Source organism: Anabas testudineus, chromosome 2 (genome assembly GCF_900324465.2).
Source record: "Anabas testudineus chromosome 2, fAnaTes1.2, whole genome shotgun sequence".
In the NCBI taxonomy this organism is placed as follows: Eukaryota; Metazoa; Chordata; class Actinopteri; order Anabantiformes; family Anabantidae; genus Anabas; species Anabas testudineus.
This window is the reverse complement of record NC_046611.1, coordinates 10326167-10348595: the sequence shown is the minus strand read 5'-3', so window position 1 is coordinate 10348595 and position 22429 is coordinate 10326167. Positions and strand designations below refer to the sequence as shown.

At 39.0% G+C, this 22429-nt stretch overlaps 2 protein-coding genes across 4 annotated transcripts in view; one reads left to right on the top strand and one right to left on the bottom strand.

Moving 5' to 3' along the window:
* The window catches only part of mcf2la (mcf.2 cell line derived transforming sequence-like a), a 36690-nt gene extending 32379 nt beyond the window's left edge, over positions 1-4311 (bottom strand). The window contains exons 1-2 of one of the 3 annotated variants that reach the window (XM_026362886.1): positions 4295-4311; positions 2824-2947 (exon numbers count right to left, since the gene is read on the bottom strand). In XM_026362886.1, coding sequence (XP_026218671.1) covers positions 2824-2914 — 91 coding nt within the window. In that variant the 5' untranslated portion in view covers positions 2915-2947; positions 4295-4311. Of the gene's footprint in view, positions 1-907; positions 1082-2823; positions 3062-4294 lie in introns of those variants that run through there. The other 2 variants (XM_026362885.1, XM_026362883.1) reach the window with 2 other exon arrangements.
* Positions 4312-6102: 1791 nt separating this feature from the next.
* LOC113163999 (radixin-like) lies at positions 6103-21785 on the top strand. Its single transcript, XM_026363081.1, has 15 exons — positions 6103-6264; positions 7579-7673; positions 13931-14014; positions 14564-14659; positions 15223-15345; positions 15616-15767; positions 15964-16047; positions 16227-16373; positions 17336-17432; positions 17523-17686; positions 18212-18342; positions 18724-18884; positions 19079-19171; positions 19888-20124; positions 21264-21785. Exons 2-15 carry the CDS (start codon positions 7662-7664, stop codon positions 21426-21428), a joined length of 1746 nt encoding a protein of 581 aa, XP_026218866.1. The 5' UTR covers positions 6103-6264; positions 7579-7661; the 3' UTR covers positions 21429-21785.
* The last annotated feature ends 644 nt before the right edge of the window (positions 21786-22429 follow it).

The following is a 22429-nucleotide window of genomic DNA, read 5'->3' as shown; positions in this document are numbered from 1 at the left end:
TGTATATTGTGCACTAATACACAACTTGCCAGTGAGAAAAACACTACTTCACAACACGAGAACAATGTAATGTTGGCAAGATGTGGGAGAACACAGCGCCCAATCCTGGCATACCAATCTAAAAAAATATATTTTATTTCCTGATATGTATTGTATATTATTCCTCTACTAATCAAGATTGATGTAAATGAAGAATATTTAGATATTACAACATTCCAACATTAAATTCTTTATAGCCTAGGTTGGGGATAAAATTATTAATGGATGACTTCACTTCTTTTCACGTTTTTTCTTATGGTTCTAGTCTGGGGAGTAAAGGTATGTTAATGGCAGGAACTCACATCTGCTTTCCCTATATGCATATTAAAATATGTTTCTGCTTACAGCTGAAAAACTGTGTATTATTCTAATATAGGGACGTGAATATACTCCCTAAACTAGAACCATAGGAAGCAAGTTGAAAATAATTTTTTGTTTAAATGCTGTGAAATCAATTTGCACCTGAAACTTTTTCGTACACTTAGGATAAACTACATTCCTAATTGACTACATTGATTTCTTATAAATAGTACTTGAAATACCCTGTATTTACATCACCTACATACACACAGGTTTATTTCTCTGTGTTATCCCTAAGGACAAATTCCAAGTCACTCCAACCAGTGCAGACGTACTGTACCATCAGCAGAAAACTAAACAGTAAGCTTCTTCTATTATGTTTAAAAAATGAGGGGGGAAACACTACAGGGGGAATCTCCCTGTGGTGATAGGAAATCCTGCCCTGTGTCATCGTGTCACACTGATTTAAATCACAGACACTGCAGACCAGAACTGGACACACACATCCTAAGACCAAATAACCACCTGTGTCTGTACAGTCAGCACAAGCACCCAAACTAACACTAACCTCTTCTCCAGATGGGTCGATTGCTCCTGCTGTGATGTGTGTGTCGGGTCAACACACTGACAGATATGAACAGGCTGTGAAGCAGTCGATTCAGCACTTCGTGGCTCTCTTGAATTAACTCCAAAAGAGACATTGTCGTATCTGACCGAGCTCGTTCATTGAGGAACCTACAAGCCGCCTGCCTCTGCCCCCTCGATTAAGCTGCTGTGTTTGTGTGAATTGTTTATCTCACTTTGTGTCTGCTCTGTGCTTATCACAGGAAGAGAGGGTGGAGGGTAGGCCATGACATAAACCCCCCCAAAGCTAACTGTACTAACCTCAAAAATGTATGTTTCTCTGTGGTGTCACAGCTGGGGTACTGATTTGGGCCTGTTAACTGTGAATAAACTCATAGTAAAACTTTTACCTGCTCCAGTTTAGCATCATCTTTGATGTGCAGGAGGTTAAAGTGCAGAGCAGTCATCTTTTGATCAGGGCTTTTTGTCAAGGTGCCAAAAACTACTGAAGTTAGACGATGTCAATTGTGCAATTCGGCAATAGAACGTCATAGAATAACCAAAGACTGACATAACCTAATCAATAATAAACCAATATAATGTAATACATCCAGTTTGTGGCTTGTTTCTGAACATTTGTTATATCACGGCCACGATTTCTGAGAAGCATGCAGCTTAGATAATAGAAGCTTCTGCGAAGTCAAGACAAACCCACTGTCCAAGCCTCAGTGGGTTTGGACGTCTCCTTGACATTATTGGTAATTTAAAAAACACAAAAATGACCAAGGTTGGACACACATAAAGCTTGCAGAATCCTTAATCCATCTAATTTCTCCTCACACAATCACCCAAACATTCCCACATTAACTTAAAAGGTAGCAAAGGTTGTCACGCACTTTAAATTAATGTGGCATTCTGCATTATTAGATTTATTCTGACAAATCTAAACCTGTGGCTTCCTTCTCTGAAAAGGCCAGATTACTGACACTATTAATAAACTGAATTATTCTGCCTTCTTCTGAGTAAAGCTCAATATCCAGCTCAATGCTCTCTTAGAAAGTGTGGAAATTGATACTAGTTTATACTACTGTTTAGTGTAATGCTATTAGCGACATGATTTATTTACTGGCAGGGCATTTCATCAAGACCTGAAGCACAGAGAGACACAGGAAACTGACTAAACAGACTACGTAACTATAATCAATGTATATATTTGTATATTTGTGCTCATTTTTAATCGGAAACCTATAAAAAAAATGACATTTAAATTCATGTCAATAGTTAACGGGGCATATTTTGTTTTGCTGGGACTTCCTGAAAGTGGGCTACCTCATACGCCTGCTGTCAAAGATTAATTAAAGCCAAGTGTGTATACACACAAATATGATTTCAGAGACAAAAACAATGCTGACAACATAATTTTTCAGTACTTTCTTATTCTAAAAATACTATAATCACATAGAAATTCTATACAGTGGTACACTGCATATCACCTTTTTAAATGAACATTTAAACACTGGCTTTGCCTACATCAGCAAAATAACTGATTAAATTGTTTCAGTTAAATAATTAAAATAATTTCATTGTGATTCATGATGCAAATCTGCCCAACACATTTAATCCTAATCTATTTATATTTTTGAGTTGTGTTAAAATCTAATGTTATGAATATGTTAACAGAGACAAAAAGAATATATCTAGTATTAACCTAATGCATTAAGTGCACACTGGATGCTCATTTAAGTGTAGATGAAAGCCTGTTCCCAATAAAAGATGGATATACATGTACAGGAGGTGCAAAGCAGCGCAACAACAACAGGCTATGATTCACATATAGAGTGAAGAAGACACTGACACAACACAAGACAGACTTTTGCCAAAGTGGAGTGATAAACTGACACATAATGTGGGAATCCCTACCACTGACTGTCGACGGCACCTCCGGCATTTGCTCCAGGTTTTGTGGCACTGACTGTTGTTCTCCCATCCTTCTAGTGGGACACCAAAACATCAGACTGTCCTCTTCACATGTACTTCACGATTCCTGAAAGATCACAGGTAGTAAACATTACTAAAGTTACAAATGTAAAAAAATATTAGGGATTTCTGTGTCTAAAAACTGTGGAGAACCAGGACTGCGCAGAGCAGTAGAGTCTGGTGAAAGACCAAAAGAGGAATAATGAGAACAGAAACAATTTGATGCACTGTTCATTTAATTTGGTCAGCAGTGTACAGAGAGGGAGGGAGGAAGGAAGAGACACACGCATGCACGAGCGCGCGCGCGCACACACACACACACACACACACACACACACACACACTTGATCTGAATGGTGTTAACAACGTTACTGATGCTTATTCTATCTTCTTACTAAATTGAGCTACGTAGCCGTTTATGATAAACAGACACAGCCCAACCTGGTCTAAAAACAAGAACTCTATCACACACAAACACACACACAGGCACACACACACACCTGATGACTTCTGGTAGAACAATCAAACCAAATTTATCCAATTTCCCATCCAATCACCAGTCCTCTGACAGTGGTTTATTTCATTGCTTTGACAATAGAGCAGCATTCCCTTAGTCATATGGACCAAGATCTTGTGACGTGGTTGTATGCCAGACTAAAAAAAGACCAAGACAAGTTCCACATGCAACACAGTGTGACACTTCTAACAGCCACATTTATAAAACGGCCTCGGGGATGTCCAGGGCGCATGGAAATAAAGGAGTCAACAGTTTTGTAAAGAAAGTGCACACGCTCACTTTCAGTTTCAGCTTCCCCACTGGTGCAAATATCAGTCATGTAAGTTTTATACTTTTGCTTTTACCTTTAAATTTCTCTGGGAAATCTGCACTGAAGCTGTTTGAGGCCCTGGGGTTCTTTCACCTCTTGGGCATCTGGGCCTGTGCCCAGAAGGCCATTTATTAAATCATCCATGCATACAGAGTGAAAAAGTAGCACTGATATATAAATACAATAAATCTAATATTAGAGTAGAAATAAGCAGTTTAAAGAAATGCAAGTTTCAAAAAGGAACCATGTAAATAAAGTTATGAACGCCAGTGAAGGACGTGCACTCAGAACAGTACGTCTCCTTAAAAGCAGTGAACGAGATGAATGCCGACTGGCAGTTTTATCTGTATAATTTAACATGTATTAGTCACTAATTCCTATTGATGTGTTTTTTCTATCTATTGACATGCAAACGTTTAATTGCATGATTAATAACCGAGTTTGGCGCGATTGGAAACCAAGACTCCGCGCGTCCTGATGGGACACATGTCGCTGATACTGCGCCATATTTTGATGGTAAACATCTAACAGTGAATGTGTGTGTGTTGTGTAATGTCTAACTAGTGAAACGGTGTTTGAGTCTTTACCTGCACGTTTTCCCCCAAAGCCTGAACACAACAGCTCCGCCTCCATCCAGCCAATTAGCCATACGGACCCAAACCACCGCTGCCTCCTCCTCCTCCTCCTCCTCCTTCTTCTTCTTCTTCTTCATTGTAGTCAGTCTGTTGGTCCCAAGCCTTGAATACCATCCTGTTCACAGACATATCTGAATAAGTTTATAAAAAAAACTTTCCAGCAGCTACAGAGAGTCACTGGCATTCCTGTAAAATTCCTTTAGACTTAAATTCTCACTTTGTTTCAACAAATTATTGTGGTGATTGCAGATATTAAGGAGTGTATAGAAGCATTACAGCAGGCTTCTAGAGCATCTAATCTACTATACCACACTCATCACATTCATCAATTTTATTCCTCTTCCAACAAATAAATGTCTTTAACTCACCAACAGTAGGCGCATGATGACATCTGGTGGTAGAAAAAGAGACAAAATGATCGCAAACAGTGAACAGAACAATGGGGCAAAGTGAAAACTTGGCAAATGTTGTGCAGTGGACTGAGGGATGCCACAGTTGGACCATCAGGATCCCATTGTAATGCAAATGTTAAACACTTTTGCAACACAATACATTTTTTTAATGTGTGGGAAATTTCCTAAAAGTTACTCACCTTACCTCACTTACTCAATGAAATATAAGCATTGTAATTCAAACTGAAGTACAACTGTGCACTTCATGCAGTGCTAGACTCAAGTGAAAGCATGAAGAAACTGCACCTTTCACTTTCCATGTGGCTGTTTACATGATGATAAATACAGTGTGGACACGGACTGGGTAACAGGTTCAGGTGTGTACTGTTGCACTTGTGAAATTAATAAATGAGAAGTGGGATATTTTACTACATAAATATATAAACCTATGCATGAACGCAGATGCACATCGTTGCTGCTTCACTTTATCATTTACCATAAACTCCTGTGACAGATTTGGTACATTTATCAAAGGTTCTCATTTTGACTACATGGGGGTGTAATCAGTGGTTATATGGAGTCCTATATAAAGTCATACATGACTAGGCAACCCAGCTCACATTCATCTGCAGAGATGTACTTAAAGAGTAGGCGTTTCAGCATTTTGGGTCTTATATACAGTATGAATATAGCCTATGGTGTTTGGATCAATCCACACAAACCTGAATTGTTGAAACCTAATTATATAGCAATATCAGATTTGATGTGTAGGGTTCTATGCAGAATGAACGAAACTTCCAGAGCAACCTAATGCAGTCTACCAGGAGGTCCAGAGTGGGGAGCTCTAACACTGATCTAACAAATTCACAAATACTAAAGACTAGAACCCTCCACCACATAATTGCCTTGCAGTACCAAATGCAATCCTGCAAGTGTTATTTGTCCTGGACAACCCACATGTTCAGTCCCTCAGTAGTACACAGACCCCCGTACACCTCCTGACACGATGTTTAGTCCCACACCTAACTTGCATCCATTGCTCTTCTGCTGACAGCCATATTGTACATCTCCACAACTACATAGTCAAGTGCGTGACAGAAACCGAGGACACGACCGGAAATCAAGCATTTTACCTTCTAAATGAATAATAAACAAACGAAAAGATGACCATAAAAACGATTTGGTGGGAGTGCGTTGGTATTATTATTATTTTCTAATTTTCCTTCCTTAACTGTATTTGTATTATGTTTGTTCTGATGGTGAATTACTTCACTCTACAAGAGACTGTCACTCTTCGTTGATCTTAAAAGCCTTTTATTTTGAAGGTGGAGGCCGGAAGCAGCAGTGTTATATTCCGGCTAGCTCGACAGTGACTCCCCAAATCTCCTAATGCTTGTGCTCACTCTAACGGTATTTCTATTTCTATCTTTCGTGGAGAGATAAGCGACAGGAACTACCACAGAGCATTCATCGAGGATATTGTGTCCCACTCGAACAAACCGGGCTCTGGTACCAGCTTTAAAGACACCGGTGAGTTACCTCTCCCTAAAAGACGAGCTTGTCTTCAAGTTTGAAGCAACAGCGGATGTACTGGTGTTAATTCATATTTTATACGACGCCAGATAAACGCTGACTTCTTCCAAGTTGGGCTTCTTTAGCGGTCTGTAAAGGCACCATATTCGTTTAAAGTCCCATTTGTTTGGTGACTTTTTGTTGTTAGTGGTTAATTTAGTGAATGAACCTCCAGTAATGAGGCTTTAAAACTTGACATGTACCGTTACGAGCTAACGTTAACGTTTGCCCCGTTAACTAACGTTACACCCACTAGCTTGAAAAATGTCAGCATTTCGCCGTCGGACTTTGAGAAGAGTGACGTTATTTGGAAAAGAAGAGTCGAAAGACAACTTTATTGTTGTGTTAATTACTGAGTACGGTTTGAATAAGTAGCGTAGGCGTTCATTTACATCGCAACGAAAGCCAGCTCGGCGGGTACATAGCCAAACTAGCTAACTAATTGCTCACAAGCTACAAGTGGGCATGTCTTCGTTTGGAGAAACGTGAAGACGACAGCGTTTCTGCGGGTTTCCGATCACATTTTCTCCACCTAAGCATAATTTCTAACACGGATTTTATTTCCCTAAAGGGTCGCTGACACGGACAGACTTACTTGCATTTTGCGTGGTGATAATCTACTTTTAGGGAACAACACATTTCAGATTGAAGAACAAAAACATCCCTGGATCCTGTGTTCAGCACAAGTCATTACCAAACTACTTCAGTGGGAAGAAACTATATTGTAATTTGCAATGAAATTGACTGAATGGATGCATTTTATTTTGGTGGTAATCATTATACTATATCATGCCTTCACCGTCTTTATGTAAAGTTTTCTCTACCACAGTAATTGTGTTTAAGGTAATTTCCTCCATAACTCATTTGAATTGTACCTGTACTCTCAACCAAAGTGGTGCAAGTTGGGACTAAATGCAAGACCTTTTCTTGATTCTTCTGGCTGGGTTTCAGTGCCTTGTAGTCATTAACAGATGTAGCAATAGTATTCATTTCAGTTTTGTTTTTCTTTTTGTAATTTCTTCTCTTGTGAAAGTACATGTCTTTTGATAAACTGTTTCATTTTCTGCTTTGTGCATTGCATTGTTCACTTCACTGAATCCATGTCTATTAAACCAAAATGTTCACAAAGGCCAAATTTTAAGGGTTAATAAAATGTACGATGAAAGTTTATCTAGTAGTTTTTATTAGACCATTTGTTAACTCAGAATATGGTACTTATATATGGTACGTATATTGTGTACCCAATGGTAAAATGGTCTCTTTCACTTTCAGGTTGTGTGATACAGGTGTTGCTGCCTGTCGTGTGACGGATTTATCCTCTCAACTGTCTTGTGTAAGGAGGAGAGGAAGCAAAGATGCCAAAACCGGTAAGAGACTCGCAGGAGCTTGGTGAGAGTAGGCATACAAATATCAGTGGCTTTTATAATGCAGTGTTCAACAGAGACATGCTGAGTTGCAGTGTTAAGGGGAAGAAGCCAGGAAAAAACACTCTGTCAGAGGCTCTTTCACTGCTTGATGGAAAAAATTAGTTGTAGTGTTTCAACTTATTAAGCAGTAGCTCAGAATATATGATATGAATCGAAACATTACTTTTTTTTTTTGTTCCTGTCTAGTCTGATTTTATAAACCAACTCTTTAGAATTGTTCTTTAGCTGTCATAATAGTCAGCATACACTGCTGCCCACAGCTACATTTGAGGAGTCTAGGAAGTGGCAGTTTCATCCCCATGGCTGCTCCCACCACTCATACTTCTCTTTCAAGTAAACAACAGCCAGAGTGTGAAGTGAACGGCCCAGTTGCCAGGCCCATGGGCCTTGCAACTGCAACACTGCTGCTATTGTTGCTTGAAGGGGGGAATGCCAGAGTCCTAGGATGTGAACAACGCCAAAACAAAACCAATTTGATGCAGTCGCTTCATGGATGTCTGATTCCCACTGTTGTCATGCTGTTTTTTCCATCGTACACAGACTTGGAAGAGAACACATGGGTCTGGGGATATTGCATTTTGCAGTTGTCAGTTTACAGTAAGACAGTATAGTAGTAGACAGTATAATGACGTCTAGCCTGCTTATTACTATACACAAAAATGTCACACAACCAATGTGGGTGTTTGGAATTATTAGTTTACCATCTCTGGTTACTGAATGAAATTTAATAAAACTTGGGTAAACTAGAGTTTATATTTTGAAAATATGTCAGGGTCAAGTTGGTAAAGTTTAAATCAGAAACTATTCTAGGTTCTGGGAATAATGCACGTCTCTTGTGCAGCTGTTTGGATGGTGGGTGTTTGCATGAGTCTGTGGGTTGGTGTGTAAGTGCATTGAGAAGCTACAGAAGAGGAGCAGCCAAGAACTGATGTCATCTTCTACTTCCCCGTCTTGTCCCCTGAGCCACCAGGGCATCATCCCAAAAACAGCTCCTAGGACAGTAGAGCTTAGCTGAGAGCCACATCTCTGTCACAGACAATAAATAACAGTGAATATACAGCTTGTCGCAGAGAAGCACTGACATAATAAACAGAGGAAGCAAGAGCAGGGCCCGTCTGACATGGCCTTCTCTGGGATTAGTGCCAGAGAATGAAAACCTGTCAACAGACATGAAAACCTTTGGAACAGGTCTCGTATGTCTCAGCATTCATCTGGCGAAAATAGTTTGTTGAACTAGTAGGAAGGGTAATGAGATTGTTTTTCAAGTAGTGCTTTTTCAAGAACAATCACAATATTATAGAATGTCAAAGTTTCTTCTAAAATACAGACACACAGAATTGCTGTCAACCTTATGCACATTCTCTGACCTTTAGAGATAAAGTACTACCAATAAGGATTGTATGTCTGACTGTTTGAGGTAATGAAACGGGTTAAATGATGTGTCAATTACCAGTTGTATAGGTTGAGAGTTTTTCTACTTTTACATTTAATGAATACTTGAAAATGATTATTCAGACTCTTGTCAATAGTCAGTATGGTTATTACATCAATTGATTTTTCTTTTTTAAAGGATTCACAGTTTTATATAAATAAATATTAAAAACACTGTCTGATGGCATGAAGTGTGGATAAATTGTAAAAAAAATAAAACAAATGAATAATAGTAATAATAATAATAATAATAATAATAATAATAATAATAATAATAATGACTATTATTATTATTATTATTATTATTATTATTATTATTATTATTATTATTATTATTATTAACAGCTATATGGGGTGATGTGCATATACTCATTCACCCCCTCGTGAACCTCATCCCCTCTGGTTTGCACTGGAGTGGAGGGATACGAGGAGGGAAATTATGAAGTGGTAGCACCTTGCAGGAAGAGACCCTTGGCTGGCTTCCTAGCTTGTGCCTGTTGTCCTGTTTGCTGAAGAGCGGGATCTGCTGTGTATAGTGGGGCCCAGTTGATGTCAACATCCTGTTTCTGTAGAACTGCAGAAGCAAGGTTAAGAGATGATGGACAGTGGGACAGTGAGTGGGAAGGAAGAACTCAAAGATCAGCATAGTCTGAGAATAGTGGAAAATCAAGAGAGAAGACAGAAAAGTAGGATTTAGTTGTAGTGCACAGGAGACACTTTTAAGAGGTAGGAGGATAGGAGGGAAACACTGAAGGTTACGGGAAGGGAGGAGTTGCAGTGCTTGTGCAGTTTGCCAGTTGTGTTTGACCATTCACCTCATTAGCCATACAAAAGCTCGGGCCTTAATCAAGAATAAGTAAGGCACTCTGTTTTCCATCTATTATCTCTCAAGTGTACTTAGTAAAGTCACTGGAAGAATTGCAGATCCTGTATGTACTAAGGTCAACTGGGCAGGGAGAAGTAGATTTTTTTTGGTTCTCTTGTGAAAGGGATTCTTCCCACACTATATTCAAAATCCCTTCCCCCAAAGAATCAGTGTTTGTGTTTGTAGGTAGTGGATATTCGTCCTCCGCTCTCACTCCCCCTTCCATTCCTCCCTCTCTCCAAGGCCTGCCTCACCCTGCGGGGGGGTTAATCGGAGGGACAGACAGCTGCTCAGAGCCCAGCAGGCCTGATTAGCAGCTCTGCTGATTGGTGTCTGTGTGTGTCTTAAGGCCCCTCTCAGTAAAGCTCCTTTAAACAGCTTACAGTAACTAAACAGCTGCACATTTAACGAGGGGTCTGTCTGAGTGAGAACTCCATCTTTGTTATTGAAATGTAGATGGGGATCTAGAAACATAAAATGACACCTAGAGAGAGAAGAACGAGGAAGTGATACAGTCCCTGGATTTAACACACATTTCCTGTCCTCACTATACTACTCTAAAGATGGTGGTGAAGTAAAACCCTAAACTCTGATGCAATTTGAGTTCTGTAGTAACGTTACATAGGAAGATGGCAGAACAAACTCACATTATCCATGACATATGAGGGAAAGCAGATGAAATGCATAAATCCTAACATAAATTGTCAAATGTGTTGCTAACCTTGTCTTCCTTTCTCCGTTGGCTGGGCCTCAGTATCATGTGATTGGAGATGAACACACAGTTACTCACATTGTCTGCCAGATGCAGAAGTGTGATCTTTTTCCCCGGTTGCAACCGCCAGAGATGACCCATAGTGAGTCTTGCAGGTGTGCTCTACTACCTATTGTTGTCAGGCAGCGTGCATATATAAAGCATATGGAAATTTATATAAAATTTCAAATTTATTGTTGTTAAAAAGAGAAGAAAAAAAAGCACTACTGCAAACACAATTTTCTGTAGGACGGGTTTCTTTAAATGCTCTACCTCTATGATGTTTCTAGTGAACATTGTTACCACAACAGGGAGAGACAGACAACCATAATGCAACACAGCTGCTTTCAGTAGACATCTAGTGTTGCACAAGTTTTAGAATTTACCTGCTGCTCTGAGCAATAAATTTGAATCATGCCTCTCAGTCTTCCTGAAGTTTTAACAGCATAAAATAAACATGCCATTACCTGCAAAAGCATCACATAACTTACAAAATATTTTTTTATTTTAAGATCGCTGCTTATCTATGTCTAACCTTCTAATTTTGAAAGTCAACTAATCAGTTCTTTTAAGGACTGTTATGTGTCTGAGTCTGTCTGTCACCAGGCAGGCAGTGTCATATAAGGACATGCTTACAAAAGTCACTCCTTCGAGACTTCTCAGTTGTCAGAGTGCGTGATTAGCTGTGTCAGTGCCTCGGTGTGTTGTTGTCCCTCTTCTCCTCCCCCTCCCTCTCTACAGGAGAGAGAGAGAGGATTAACTGACCGTCTGGTTCTTAGGGGATTCCACCTATCTCTGCTCTGTGGGTTGGCTGTATTTTGATAGACATTCACACATGCAGCACAAAGGTTGGTTCTTTCCCAGCTGATTGCTGATAGCAGGCGGGCCCCACACAAATACAGGGGAGGGAACATTTTAGACCATTCACTTGGAAACGCCAGCTAAGCACCGCATTCTCCCCAAGTTTTCCTGTCTTGGAGACTCAATGGGGCAGCTGTTCTTCAGACCAAAACAGTCTGAATTCATCTCTTGGGCAAAAGTGAACGGATGATTTTGCTGTCGTGACTTCATATCTGGGGTTAGACATGATATAAAGTCACATGCCACTTCTGACTTCGGATTAAGATCAGTTCTGTTTGCTGAAGTTAAGACTCACTGAGGACCAAACTCTATGGGTTATGATGACATCGTTCTCTCCACCTTTCTAGTAATGGACATTTTGCTTGTCCTGAATTGGCTTGACATAAGTACAAGTTTATACAGTTTGGTGTCAGATAAGATGTAACCCATGTTATTTGAGACAGCTGCAATAATATGCAAAAGACTATTTGGTAGAATGTTTTCATTCTCTGTGCTCTGTCAAGTTACATAGTCTGTAGCAAATACACAGCATGAAAACAGAAGGACAGAGGAGCCAACACTTTCTGTCTTCATTGACTTATTTGCTCTGTCTTTTCCTCTTTAATAAACATTTTATCTTTGTATCTAGTGTTTTCAACAGCCTAATCAAGCTGTGGTTGAATGAAATTGATTCTTCAAATGTGAATTTTTTCACATTTGTGTGTTGCAGTTTATGGTTTATGATGAGATTAATACTTATAAAGCTTGAGTCTTCAGCTAGTCAAGTTAGCGGTAGGTAGTTTCTATGTAACAAAACCCATGGTATCCTCATTAAAATGATTGTTGAAAGGGCTGTGTTGTAATAAGCAGCTGATGTTATTGGATGTTAGTCATTCCTTTGAGCGCCAAGAGAAATATGCATGTAGATTCATGTTCATAAAGCATCCCAGATTCACTCCTAGTAGTCTTCAAGTAGGACTTATTATGAAGGGTATTTATGAACCCCCCCTAAGAATGGTAAAATATTAATATATTCTTTCATTGTTAGGATACACCCTGGTTAGATTATAAACATGTAGTATAAGGACAAGAATACTGTAAACGTTGCACTCATTTAACTTTCTATAGTGTGGAGAAAGTGCTGTAACTTTTCATGGGTAATTTATGAGAAAAGAGAGACCAGTACATTATAGTCTGAACTCCATGTGGTACATGGCAGTTCAACTATGTGCTGTATAGACACAAGTTTAATGGATTATTCATTACAGGGATAAGGGAGAGAAAAGAGAGATGAGGACATAAGAGACGATGTAGAAATGAGAGGGAAGAGAGTTCCTGAGGTTTTGTGTATAATTGCTCAGAGGAAAAGGAAAGATTTTTGTCTCAGTTTCTTATTTCGTTGTCCATTTTCTTTTCCCTCAATTTTTATATGGTTGGCTCATCTACTATAACCTTGCTGTAACTTAATCTCAGTGACAGTACACCGCAGATCATCTCTCGCTTCCTGTTGCGCTCTGTCTGCTCCGCGCTTTTTTTTCTTTTACCGCTCCTGCCAAACTTTGTAATTTCAAACTCTCTTTCCTTTCACAGTACATTGCGCATTCGTCTGTGTCTCTTCTGTTGTTTTTAACCACCACTAGTCTCAGCGTGTATGTAGGTGTGACAGGAAGAATGTCAGATGCCTGAGAAGTCAGCCCCACTCAGTTTCATGCCATCAGCTGCTTATGGGCCTATTGCCTGTGCTGCTTAATAGGGTACAGCCAATGATGATTTCACTGGGTTTTATTCTTTGCTCCAACCCCTGCAGAGAAAGCTAGTGGTCTGTTCACCCTGGCAGTTTAGGATGGAAAGAAGGGTAGAGTGAGTGAGACACAAGATTACACAGTGAACTTGAAGAGTATAAATCATTTGTCCTGATATTTGTTTTGTTCTATCTATCAAATAATTTTTTTTTGCTTTGACACAAACAGGAATTGTAATGAAAGAGAGAAGAGTATAACAGGCCCTAGGCCTGAATTGAATAGTATAGTGGTGAGCTTAGTACTGAGGGTTGGCTTCATATTAATACAGTGTGGCAGTTGTCTCTGGCATATCTGGCCATTGCCCTTACCCAGAAGTTGGCTCTTTGGCCCAATTTGAAATGACTGCTTTAAACAAGACAATATGCAGTTTAAGGAAATGTTCTTGCAACCTTTGTAATGAGAACAGGCAATAGTGCTGCATCTGATGTCTCCATGTAAACTCTTTGCATGTGTTAATGTAAAGTCAAGTATAGTATAATTTTAACTTCTTGTTTTGTTTTTTTTCTAGATTAACGTCCGTGTCACCACCATGGATGCAGAGCTGGAGTTTGCAATCCAGCCTAACACCACAGGAAAACAACTCTTTGACCAGGTGAGCTAAAGTGACATAACAACAGATGTTGACTACTACTGAATTTGCCTTAGTTGTATTCCACACAGTTTTAATATTGTGTGGAATTCAATATAAGGCAGAGGAGCACCTTATCTTAGTTCTTTTAAATTGAATCACTTTGTGGCCCAACATAAAAAGCAACTGCTGATTTTAATGGTGTGATGGACAGGTGTCCTCCTTTCAGTGAAGTCAAACTATAGGCACACATTGCTAGTTATTAGTGTTGCCCATTGTCACCACAGTCAATATGATCATCTGCTAAAATTGTACACTGATTGTTACTTTGTTGGTGGTTCAGTGGTTTACACCTCTTTCTATAATTTAACACAATGTTCCTGGTTCACTTTACACCTTGAAGCTCTGTAGCATGTCGGCACTCTCTCTCTTCACCAATTTCATGTCAATGTTCAAGTCAGAGTAATTATCACATTAGTTCATATCATTTGTAGAGATATGTTTTAAATTATGCTCGTATCACCTGTAAAAACATAAGAGAAATAAAAGATTTATTTTTTGTTTTGTTTTCAGGTTGTGAAGACAGTAGGATTGAGGGAGGTCTGGTTCTTTGGCCTACAGTATATGGACAGTAAAGGTTATCTCACCTGGCTCAAACTCAACAAGAAGGTCATTCTCCCTTGGTCATAACCTTCTTCTTTGTCATAACCATAAAAAAACAAACAAATAAACTAGGCTTTCACAGTTTTCTGTATTCACTCCATCTCTCGGGGTCCTTGTCTTTTTAATTCCTTGTCACGATCTTTTGTTTTTCCTTCACTTACACTTTACCTGGTTGTCTTTCATCTAGTGTCTGTGTCAGCCCGGGATTTGCCACAAGCTCTTCTGTGGTGTGTGCATGTGCCTGTCTTTATTTTCTATGTGTGGACAAATCTTGTTCAAATACTGTTGTTAGAAAGACTAGGTTTTAGGATTGGAGTTAGAATAAAGTCATGATTAGGATCAAGTTTGGGGTTATGCATTTAGTTGTGATAGATAGTGAAAGAGGCATAGGATAGATGACTTGTTTCGTGATATTACACTTGTTTATCCCTGTCTCTTAATGGACTTTTGTGATGGATTATGGTCTGACGGGCTGCATATGTGAGGTAGACACAAGCCAAGCTGTGATACAAAACCTTTGGTATGATGATGATGATGATGATGATGATGCCTTTGTCTGTCTTTTTCAGGTAACCCAGCAGGATGTGAAGAAAGAGAACCCTCTGCAGTTTAAGTTCAGAGCTAAATTCTTCCCAGAGGATGTCTCAGAGGAACTAATCCAGGAGATCACCCAGAGACTCTTCTTCCTGCAGGTAGCAAGTTCTTCAAAGTCTATTTACTAAGATTTCAAGTTTTGACAAGTGAAATGTCTTTTATATTATGCTAAACCAAATGTGTGTAGGTACAAAATGTAAAACTACTGTTTTACAAAGATTTGGAATTGGTCACATCAAGAAACAACTGCTAATGCTGATTGGTCAGGTGCCAAAAAATGCATCAGATTAACAAATTGTGCAAAACAATTGACATTTATTAGAAAAGTAAACACATTGTTGAATAAATGTAACATCTTGTTCTGCCAGGTGAAGGAGGGCATCCTGAACGATGAGAACTACTGTCCCCCAGAGACTGCTGTCTTATTGGCATCATATGCAGTGCAGGCCAAGTACGGAGACTACAACAAAGATGCCCACAAGCCAGGATACCTTTCCCATGACAGACTGCTGCCTCAGAGGTACACACACGCAGTCAGTCACTCACTATCAAAATATGTCACAAGCTGGAGCATGACTCTGTTATGAAACTTACTATGAAGTTTTTTCACACCAGCTCTCTTGATACCTGGAATGTCTGTTTTCTTCGATTTCCCCCTGAGAAAACAATTCTGTGTAATTTGACGTGAAAGTCATTGTGTTTGTCTTTGTGTGCAGAGTCCTGGAGCAGCACAAGCTGACTAAGGAGCAATGGGAGGACAGGATACAGACATGGCATGAAGAACATAGAGGAATGCTCAGGTGTGTGTCAGACATTCTCCACTGGAAACCCCTTGAAAGACAAAGAATATTTTTAACATGTGAGTTGATGTGTTTGAATTTGCACATCAATTTATGTGTTAAAAATATTTTTATGTATTTTAATGTTTCTAAAAAATATGTAATGTAAAATCTTACTCCATCTGTTTTTTCTTCTTCAGAGAGGACTCTATGATGGAATATCTTAAAATTGCTCAGGACTTGGAGATGTATGGAGTCAACTACTTTCAGATTAAAAACAAGAAGGGCACACAGCTGTGGCTGGGCGTGGATGCCCTTGGCCTAAACATCTATGAATACGAAGACAAGTAAGACACAATTAATTTACAACTGACTGATACAAATAATATAAAAATACAAAAATATTTCATGTGCTAGTCAGGCAGAGAAGACTTGAGGGTTAGTAGGAGTTAGAATTAGCAAGGATAAGAAACATATTTTGTGAGACTGTGAGATAATTAATTAATAGAATAATGAATAGTGTCCATACAGAAATTGAAAGCTCAGGACTGATCTCTACATCTATCTGTAAGAAATGTGATCAGGTTATGTTATTGACTGGGACATTTTATATTTTGAAGGATTTCTGTGCTCTCTCTGGAGCTAAACAATGTAATGGAGACATAGTCAAACAAATCTTGCACATTTCTTTCAATTAGATATGAACTTATTGTTAGTCCAAACTAGCTCATTTCTCCCAGACATTCTGTGGCAGCATAAGATGCATAATGTCATAACATTGTAATATGTGTAGATGAAGTAGAAACAGCAGCAGAGGTGGAAAAAGGAAAACTGTCATTATAGGAGAGCCTTTCCTGGTCAGATCATTTGTTTCTTTGTGTCAGAAAGAACAGATCTTATTTAAACCTAGTAGTATTTCCTCTCACTTCTTTGTTCTTCCTATCCGTCATCACAACTGCCATCATTTTTGTTCAGGTAACAGAGACACAAGGAATAGTTTTATCCCTCTGTAGTCAGAAATTAAGAGGCCCTATCTAATCCTAGTAGGAGTTGATATTCTGAGAATCAGCTACCTTCTGTTTTCTCATTCATATCCACTTCACCAAAAATGTAAAGCGAAATAAGTCAAAGCTGGAGAAAAACGCCTATTCACTCAGTCATTTTATTCAATGTTTATGCCATCTGTGGGGAAATATTATAAATGTAGTTTTATGTTATAAACCTACACTACAATTAAATATGTATCATCTTCTACTGTATATCCTCATGGAGTTGAGATGCATGTTAAATTTTTATATTTTTTTTCCAGGTTGACACCAAAGATTGGATTCCCCTGGAGTGAGATTCGAAACATTGCTTTTAATGACAAGAAGTTTGTCATCAAACCCATTGATAAGAAAGCACCGGTGAGTGTCAAAGCTATAACCATTGAGCTTCATTTAGAACATGTCATGCGTCACATTAATACCGCTTCTTCTTTCTTTTTGCCCATGTAGGACTTCGTGTTTTATGCCCCACGGCTGCGCATCAACAAGCGTGTCTTGGCATTGTGCATGGGGAACCACGAGTTGTATATGAGGAGGAGAAAGCCTGATACCATTGAGGTGCAGCAGATGAAGGCTCAAGCCCGTGAGGAGAAGCACCACAAACAGATGGATAGGTACTGCAGAGGAACGCTCATCACCGCCGTCAGCCATGTTTGTTTTTATCCAAGCTCCAGTAGACGCATAGTTAAAATGTAGATAAAATGGGACCTGACTGTTTAGACTTTAGACATCTTAATTTCACTGACTCTTATATGCAAATTAATGCAACACTTTGCTGTTGTAAATCACATGTGCTGTATACCAAGGCTTAGTAACCCATGGTTTAGTTGATGGTTTATTTGCTTTAAGTGGCTGCTGGTATTTAAAAAAAAAAAAAAAAAAAAAAAAAAAAAAAGTAGCTTGTAGAGCTTCTCCACTGGAGGGCAGCCTTGCATCTTTTATACTTGTGCCAAGGCAAGTGTGTGGTTATTTTATTTAGCTTAAGATACCTCAGCTTTGGATAGGCTTTATTTAGGTCAAGATGAATCATGTGCTTGATTTGCTTTGTTTAAAAGTATTGGTTACTATCAAATAGTAAAATGATGACGGTTCTCACTCGCAAATGTTCAAGTAATGTGAAACATGTAATTTCTTGTCAGGGCCCAGCTGGAGAATGAGAAAAAGAAGCGGGAGCAGGCTGAGAAAGAAAAGGAGAGGATAGAGCGTGAGAAAGAAGAGCTCATGGAGAGGTTGAAACAGATTGAAGAACAGACAATGAGAGCTCAGAAAGGTTCGTATTCTCCTTGTTATCCATCCATCAGTTCACCTGTTGGCTATTGCTGCCTCCCTCTTCACTGCTTTTTTATATTAGTGAGATTTTCTTTTGATGTCTGTAATTAAGGCCTAACTATGTTTGTTGTTTGTGCTTGTATGACCAGAATGATTTGAAAAGTTGAATCGTTACTCTTGGTTGTTTTACTGTTAATATTTCAGGATCCTACACTGATATTTGTACACAAGATTAAACTTAATTAATAAATCATACTACACGTACATACAAGTGAGCATTACATTTGACCTGACATTGCCAGAAGATATCATTCTTAGGTTTAGTAAGTCTAATTAAAGTAGAAGATATGTGTAACATGGTTGTGTTTGTGCTCTTCCACAGAGCTTGAGGAACAGACTCGTCGTGCCATGGAACTGGAGCAGGAGAGAAAGAGAGCGAGGGAAGAGGCTGAGAGGCTGGAGAAAGATAGGCAAGCAGCCGAGGATGCCAAGGCAGAGTTGGCCAAACAGGCTGCAGACCAGCAGAAGAACCAGGAGCAACTGGTGTGTGTCTTTGTATGACTGATGGTGTTAGCAGTTCCAGGGTGGCATATGTGTACATTCAATTCATTAACACGTCTGTGCACACAGATCTATATATGCTGTATCATCATTTAATGGGGTTGTGTAAAGTATATAAATTACAGCTTTTCTGGAGTGTTTGAATCCATTACAACGGGATCTTTATTTTATCCCAGGCTGCTGAACTGGCTGAATTCACAGCCAAGATTGCACTCCTGGAGGATGCCAAGAAAAAGAAAGAAGAAGAGGCCACAGAATGGCAGCACAAGGTACACACTCTATACACTCCTCATCACTGATTTCATTATGTAACCTTTGATCAAACTGACATCATCATGCAAACACTCTTCATATAAATATATGGGGTAAGACAAAAAAGACAAAAAGGCACTTGTAGGAATGAAATCAATAGAAAAGGATTCATTATTTGACATCTTTTTTTTAACAAATTTTATAATGTATAAAGAGGATCTTAACTGCCTTCCATTTAAAAAAAAAAAAAAAAGGTAATATTTTTATAATACTTAAATCGAAATGTACTACAGACTTGACTATAATACTATTATATAATTATAGTGATTGTACAATGGATGACATGTTTGTTACTAAAAATTAAGTGATGCTACAATGTCATTCTTTATCTTATAGAAATCTTTTCTGATTTAACAGGTAGTTTTACATAGATTACCCAAACTCAATTCCTAATGGATATAAAACTGGTCACTCTGATCACAGCTCAGTCCACAGATCTGCTCTGTTTGATTATATCTCATTCCATGGAAAACTTCGTGGGCAGCCACAGTGTAATCAGCAGCAGATTTGTTTATACTCAGTACGTCCCATGGCAGATGTCACAATGACCAAAACATTCAGCTTTGCCGTCAACAGTGAAGGTCTAACAGTTTAATTTGTTCTAACCTGTCTTGTTTGACTCCATTATGGGGCCTTGGCATAAGTTCTCATAAATGTGTTACTCCACCTGCAGGCTCTGTCAGCACAAGAGGACTTGGAGAAGACCAAGGAGGAGCTGAAGACTGCGGTTACAGTGGTGCCAGTGCCTCTGAGCGGCCATGCTGAAAATGAGCACGATGAGCAGGATGAGAACCACGCAGAGGCCAGTGAAGAACTCTCCAACGAGGGCGTCAGCCAGCTAGACCTCCGCAGCGAAGAGGAACGCATCACTGAAGCTCAGAAGAACGAGAGGGTCAAGAAACAGCTGCAGGTGAGAGTGAGGGGGGCCTTTTAGAGGAGGAGGAGGAATATGGTGGCAGTCTGGCATTTTCTTTTGAAGGGCTATATCAAAATGTTTCACATTTAAAAGCTCTTTGTCTAAAAGATAACCTTGGGAAGTACCTTTCCCAACTTCCACATTCAACGTAAAGCTGATGGAAAAAATCATCTAATGAATGAAGCAACCTGGTGCTGAAATTAGACTTATAAATATAATAAAATCACTGGTTTTAATTAAATGATAATTATCCCTTTAATCAATCAAAGAAGTTAATTAGTTTAAACCAGGAGACATCTGCATCTCACAAACAAAAATAACAATGAGATTATATCATTTTCTAACAGCAGTTTTGTTGCAAAGAAGAAAGACCAGCCAGGCAATGGCAAATAAGGGTAAGATAAGGCAAACTTCTCTGTCCATTCTTCTTTGAACTCCTGCTTTTAACAGGAGTAGATGTGCTGGCCTAGACTGTAGCCTGGCTTTAAACCAGATATACTAATAACAACAGATCAGACTGATGAAACCAAGCCACTTCATATCCGTCATAATTATATAAGGTACAATGTTTCTAGAGCTAAGCTGGGCTACTGTATAGGCCAGGACTTGTACTGAAGCTATGGCAAGAAGAATTCAGGCATCAGTGAAGTCATTTTATACTTAAACAAGTTTATAAATAAAAATAAATAAATAAATAAAAAAATCACATACGGGCCTGTGTCTCCACTGCACCTGTAAGCCAGTGTTGGTCTCCCAAAAAACTGCTAAATATGTAGACCCATGGCCAAACCAGTTTGTTTGCAGACTCCATAAAATAATATGAACTGTCGCACTTCATTGGAGGAACTTTAGTTCAGTAAACACTGAACAAGTTTTGACACAAATTGCCAGAGGCTGTAAATAAATGGCTTTGCATCAACAGATGTTTACTTCAAAATGACTGTGGCACATTTTTCCTGTGTTTTTTCCCCTTTTCTTTTTCATACATGTCCTGTTTCTCTCTCTTGCTACAATTCGTGTCCTTTCATCACCCCGCTGTTACGTTTTCTTTTCTTTTTCTCTGCTTTCTTTTCTCGTGTCCTTCTTCCTCTTTCTTCTCATCCTCTTATTCTTTCTTCTCTTTAATCTCTCAGACATTAAGTTCAGAGTTGGCCGAGGCCAGAGATGAATCCAAGAAGACGCAGAATGATGTGCTACACGCCGAGAATGTGAAAGCAGGCCGAGACAAATACAAAACACTGCGCCAGATCAGACAGGGCAACACAAAGCAGCGCATTGATGAGTTTGAGTCCATGTGAGGACAGCACCTTGTCCCTTTGGTCCACTCTCACTCAGGGGTATTTGTTCCCGAACTTTCCCCTCAGCGGATGCTCGATTTGTCAAGGACAAGAAATGCTTGTTCGAACAAGCGAAGTCCCCTTAAACCAGGCAGTCTTGAGAAATCATCTGGTCAAACTTTGCCAAAATCCCGTCCCACATCTCCACTGACAAGGTTTGTATATTTTCCTGATATGGAGTTCCCTACATGCCACCTTGAACATGCAAATATCATTGAGCTGCAGAAGTCATCTGTAATCGGTAAAGGCTGGGGAAAGGGAAAAACTGTAAAACCAAAATGGAAGCAATTGGATTTTTTTTTTTTTTTTTTTTTTTTTTTTTTTTTTGAGCAGACATGGCCATAGAATTCAACTTTTTGTTGTTGTTTTGCTTAACAACTTGTATGCAAAGCTTTAGTATTCAGTTTATTGTTGTCATGTGAACATTGAATCTGTCCTCTCCTTGTTTTGTTAGTTTTTTTCCTCTGCTTTTCTTTGACACACATTATTGATAATGTCCTTATTAATTTTCTGTTGAACACATTGAGGCTGGGTCTAGTCCCAGACTACAAAAAAGGACTGAAGATTGGGGATAAATGAGGTCACTCTTCATTCAGTGTTAAGACGCTGCTATATAACATCATGTCAAAACATATCACAAGCTATATATGCTAATTCTATTAGCACCTCTGTAAGTCATTAGAGAGCTGAGATGAGGTCATTTCACTCTAGTCAATTCAAACTATTGTTTAATTTCACAAGAATAGGTTTAACTAAAATGACACTGCAGTATTTTATTAGTTGCATTTGAGGCTGAAGATTAGCAATATTTTCAGATTTTGATAAAAATTGTTTTTGTGAGTTGAGGTGAAAGAGCCACCCACACTTCTCACATGGCAGGTTTGATGAATGAATGTAGCAAGGGTCACAAAGGGAAAGGGTTTTTTACATGCAGAGGTGATAGGATAGAGTGTACTGAGCTT

Coding starts and splice junctions, on each gene's coding strand:
- LOC113163999 (XM_026363081.1), top strand. Junction 15,346..15,615: donor AGAGACTCTTCTTCCTGCAG/GTAGCAAGTTCT, acceptor TTGTTCTGCCAG/GTGAAGGAGGGCATCCTGAA. Junction 20,125..21,263: donor GGGTCAAGAAACAGCTGCAG/GTGAGAGTGAGG, acceptor TTAATCTCTCAG/ACATTAAGTTCAGAGTTGGC.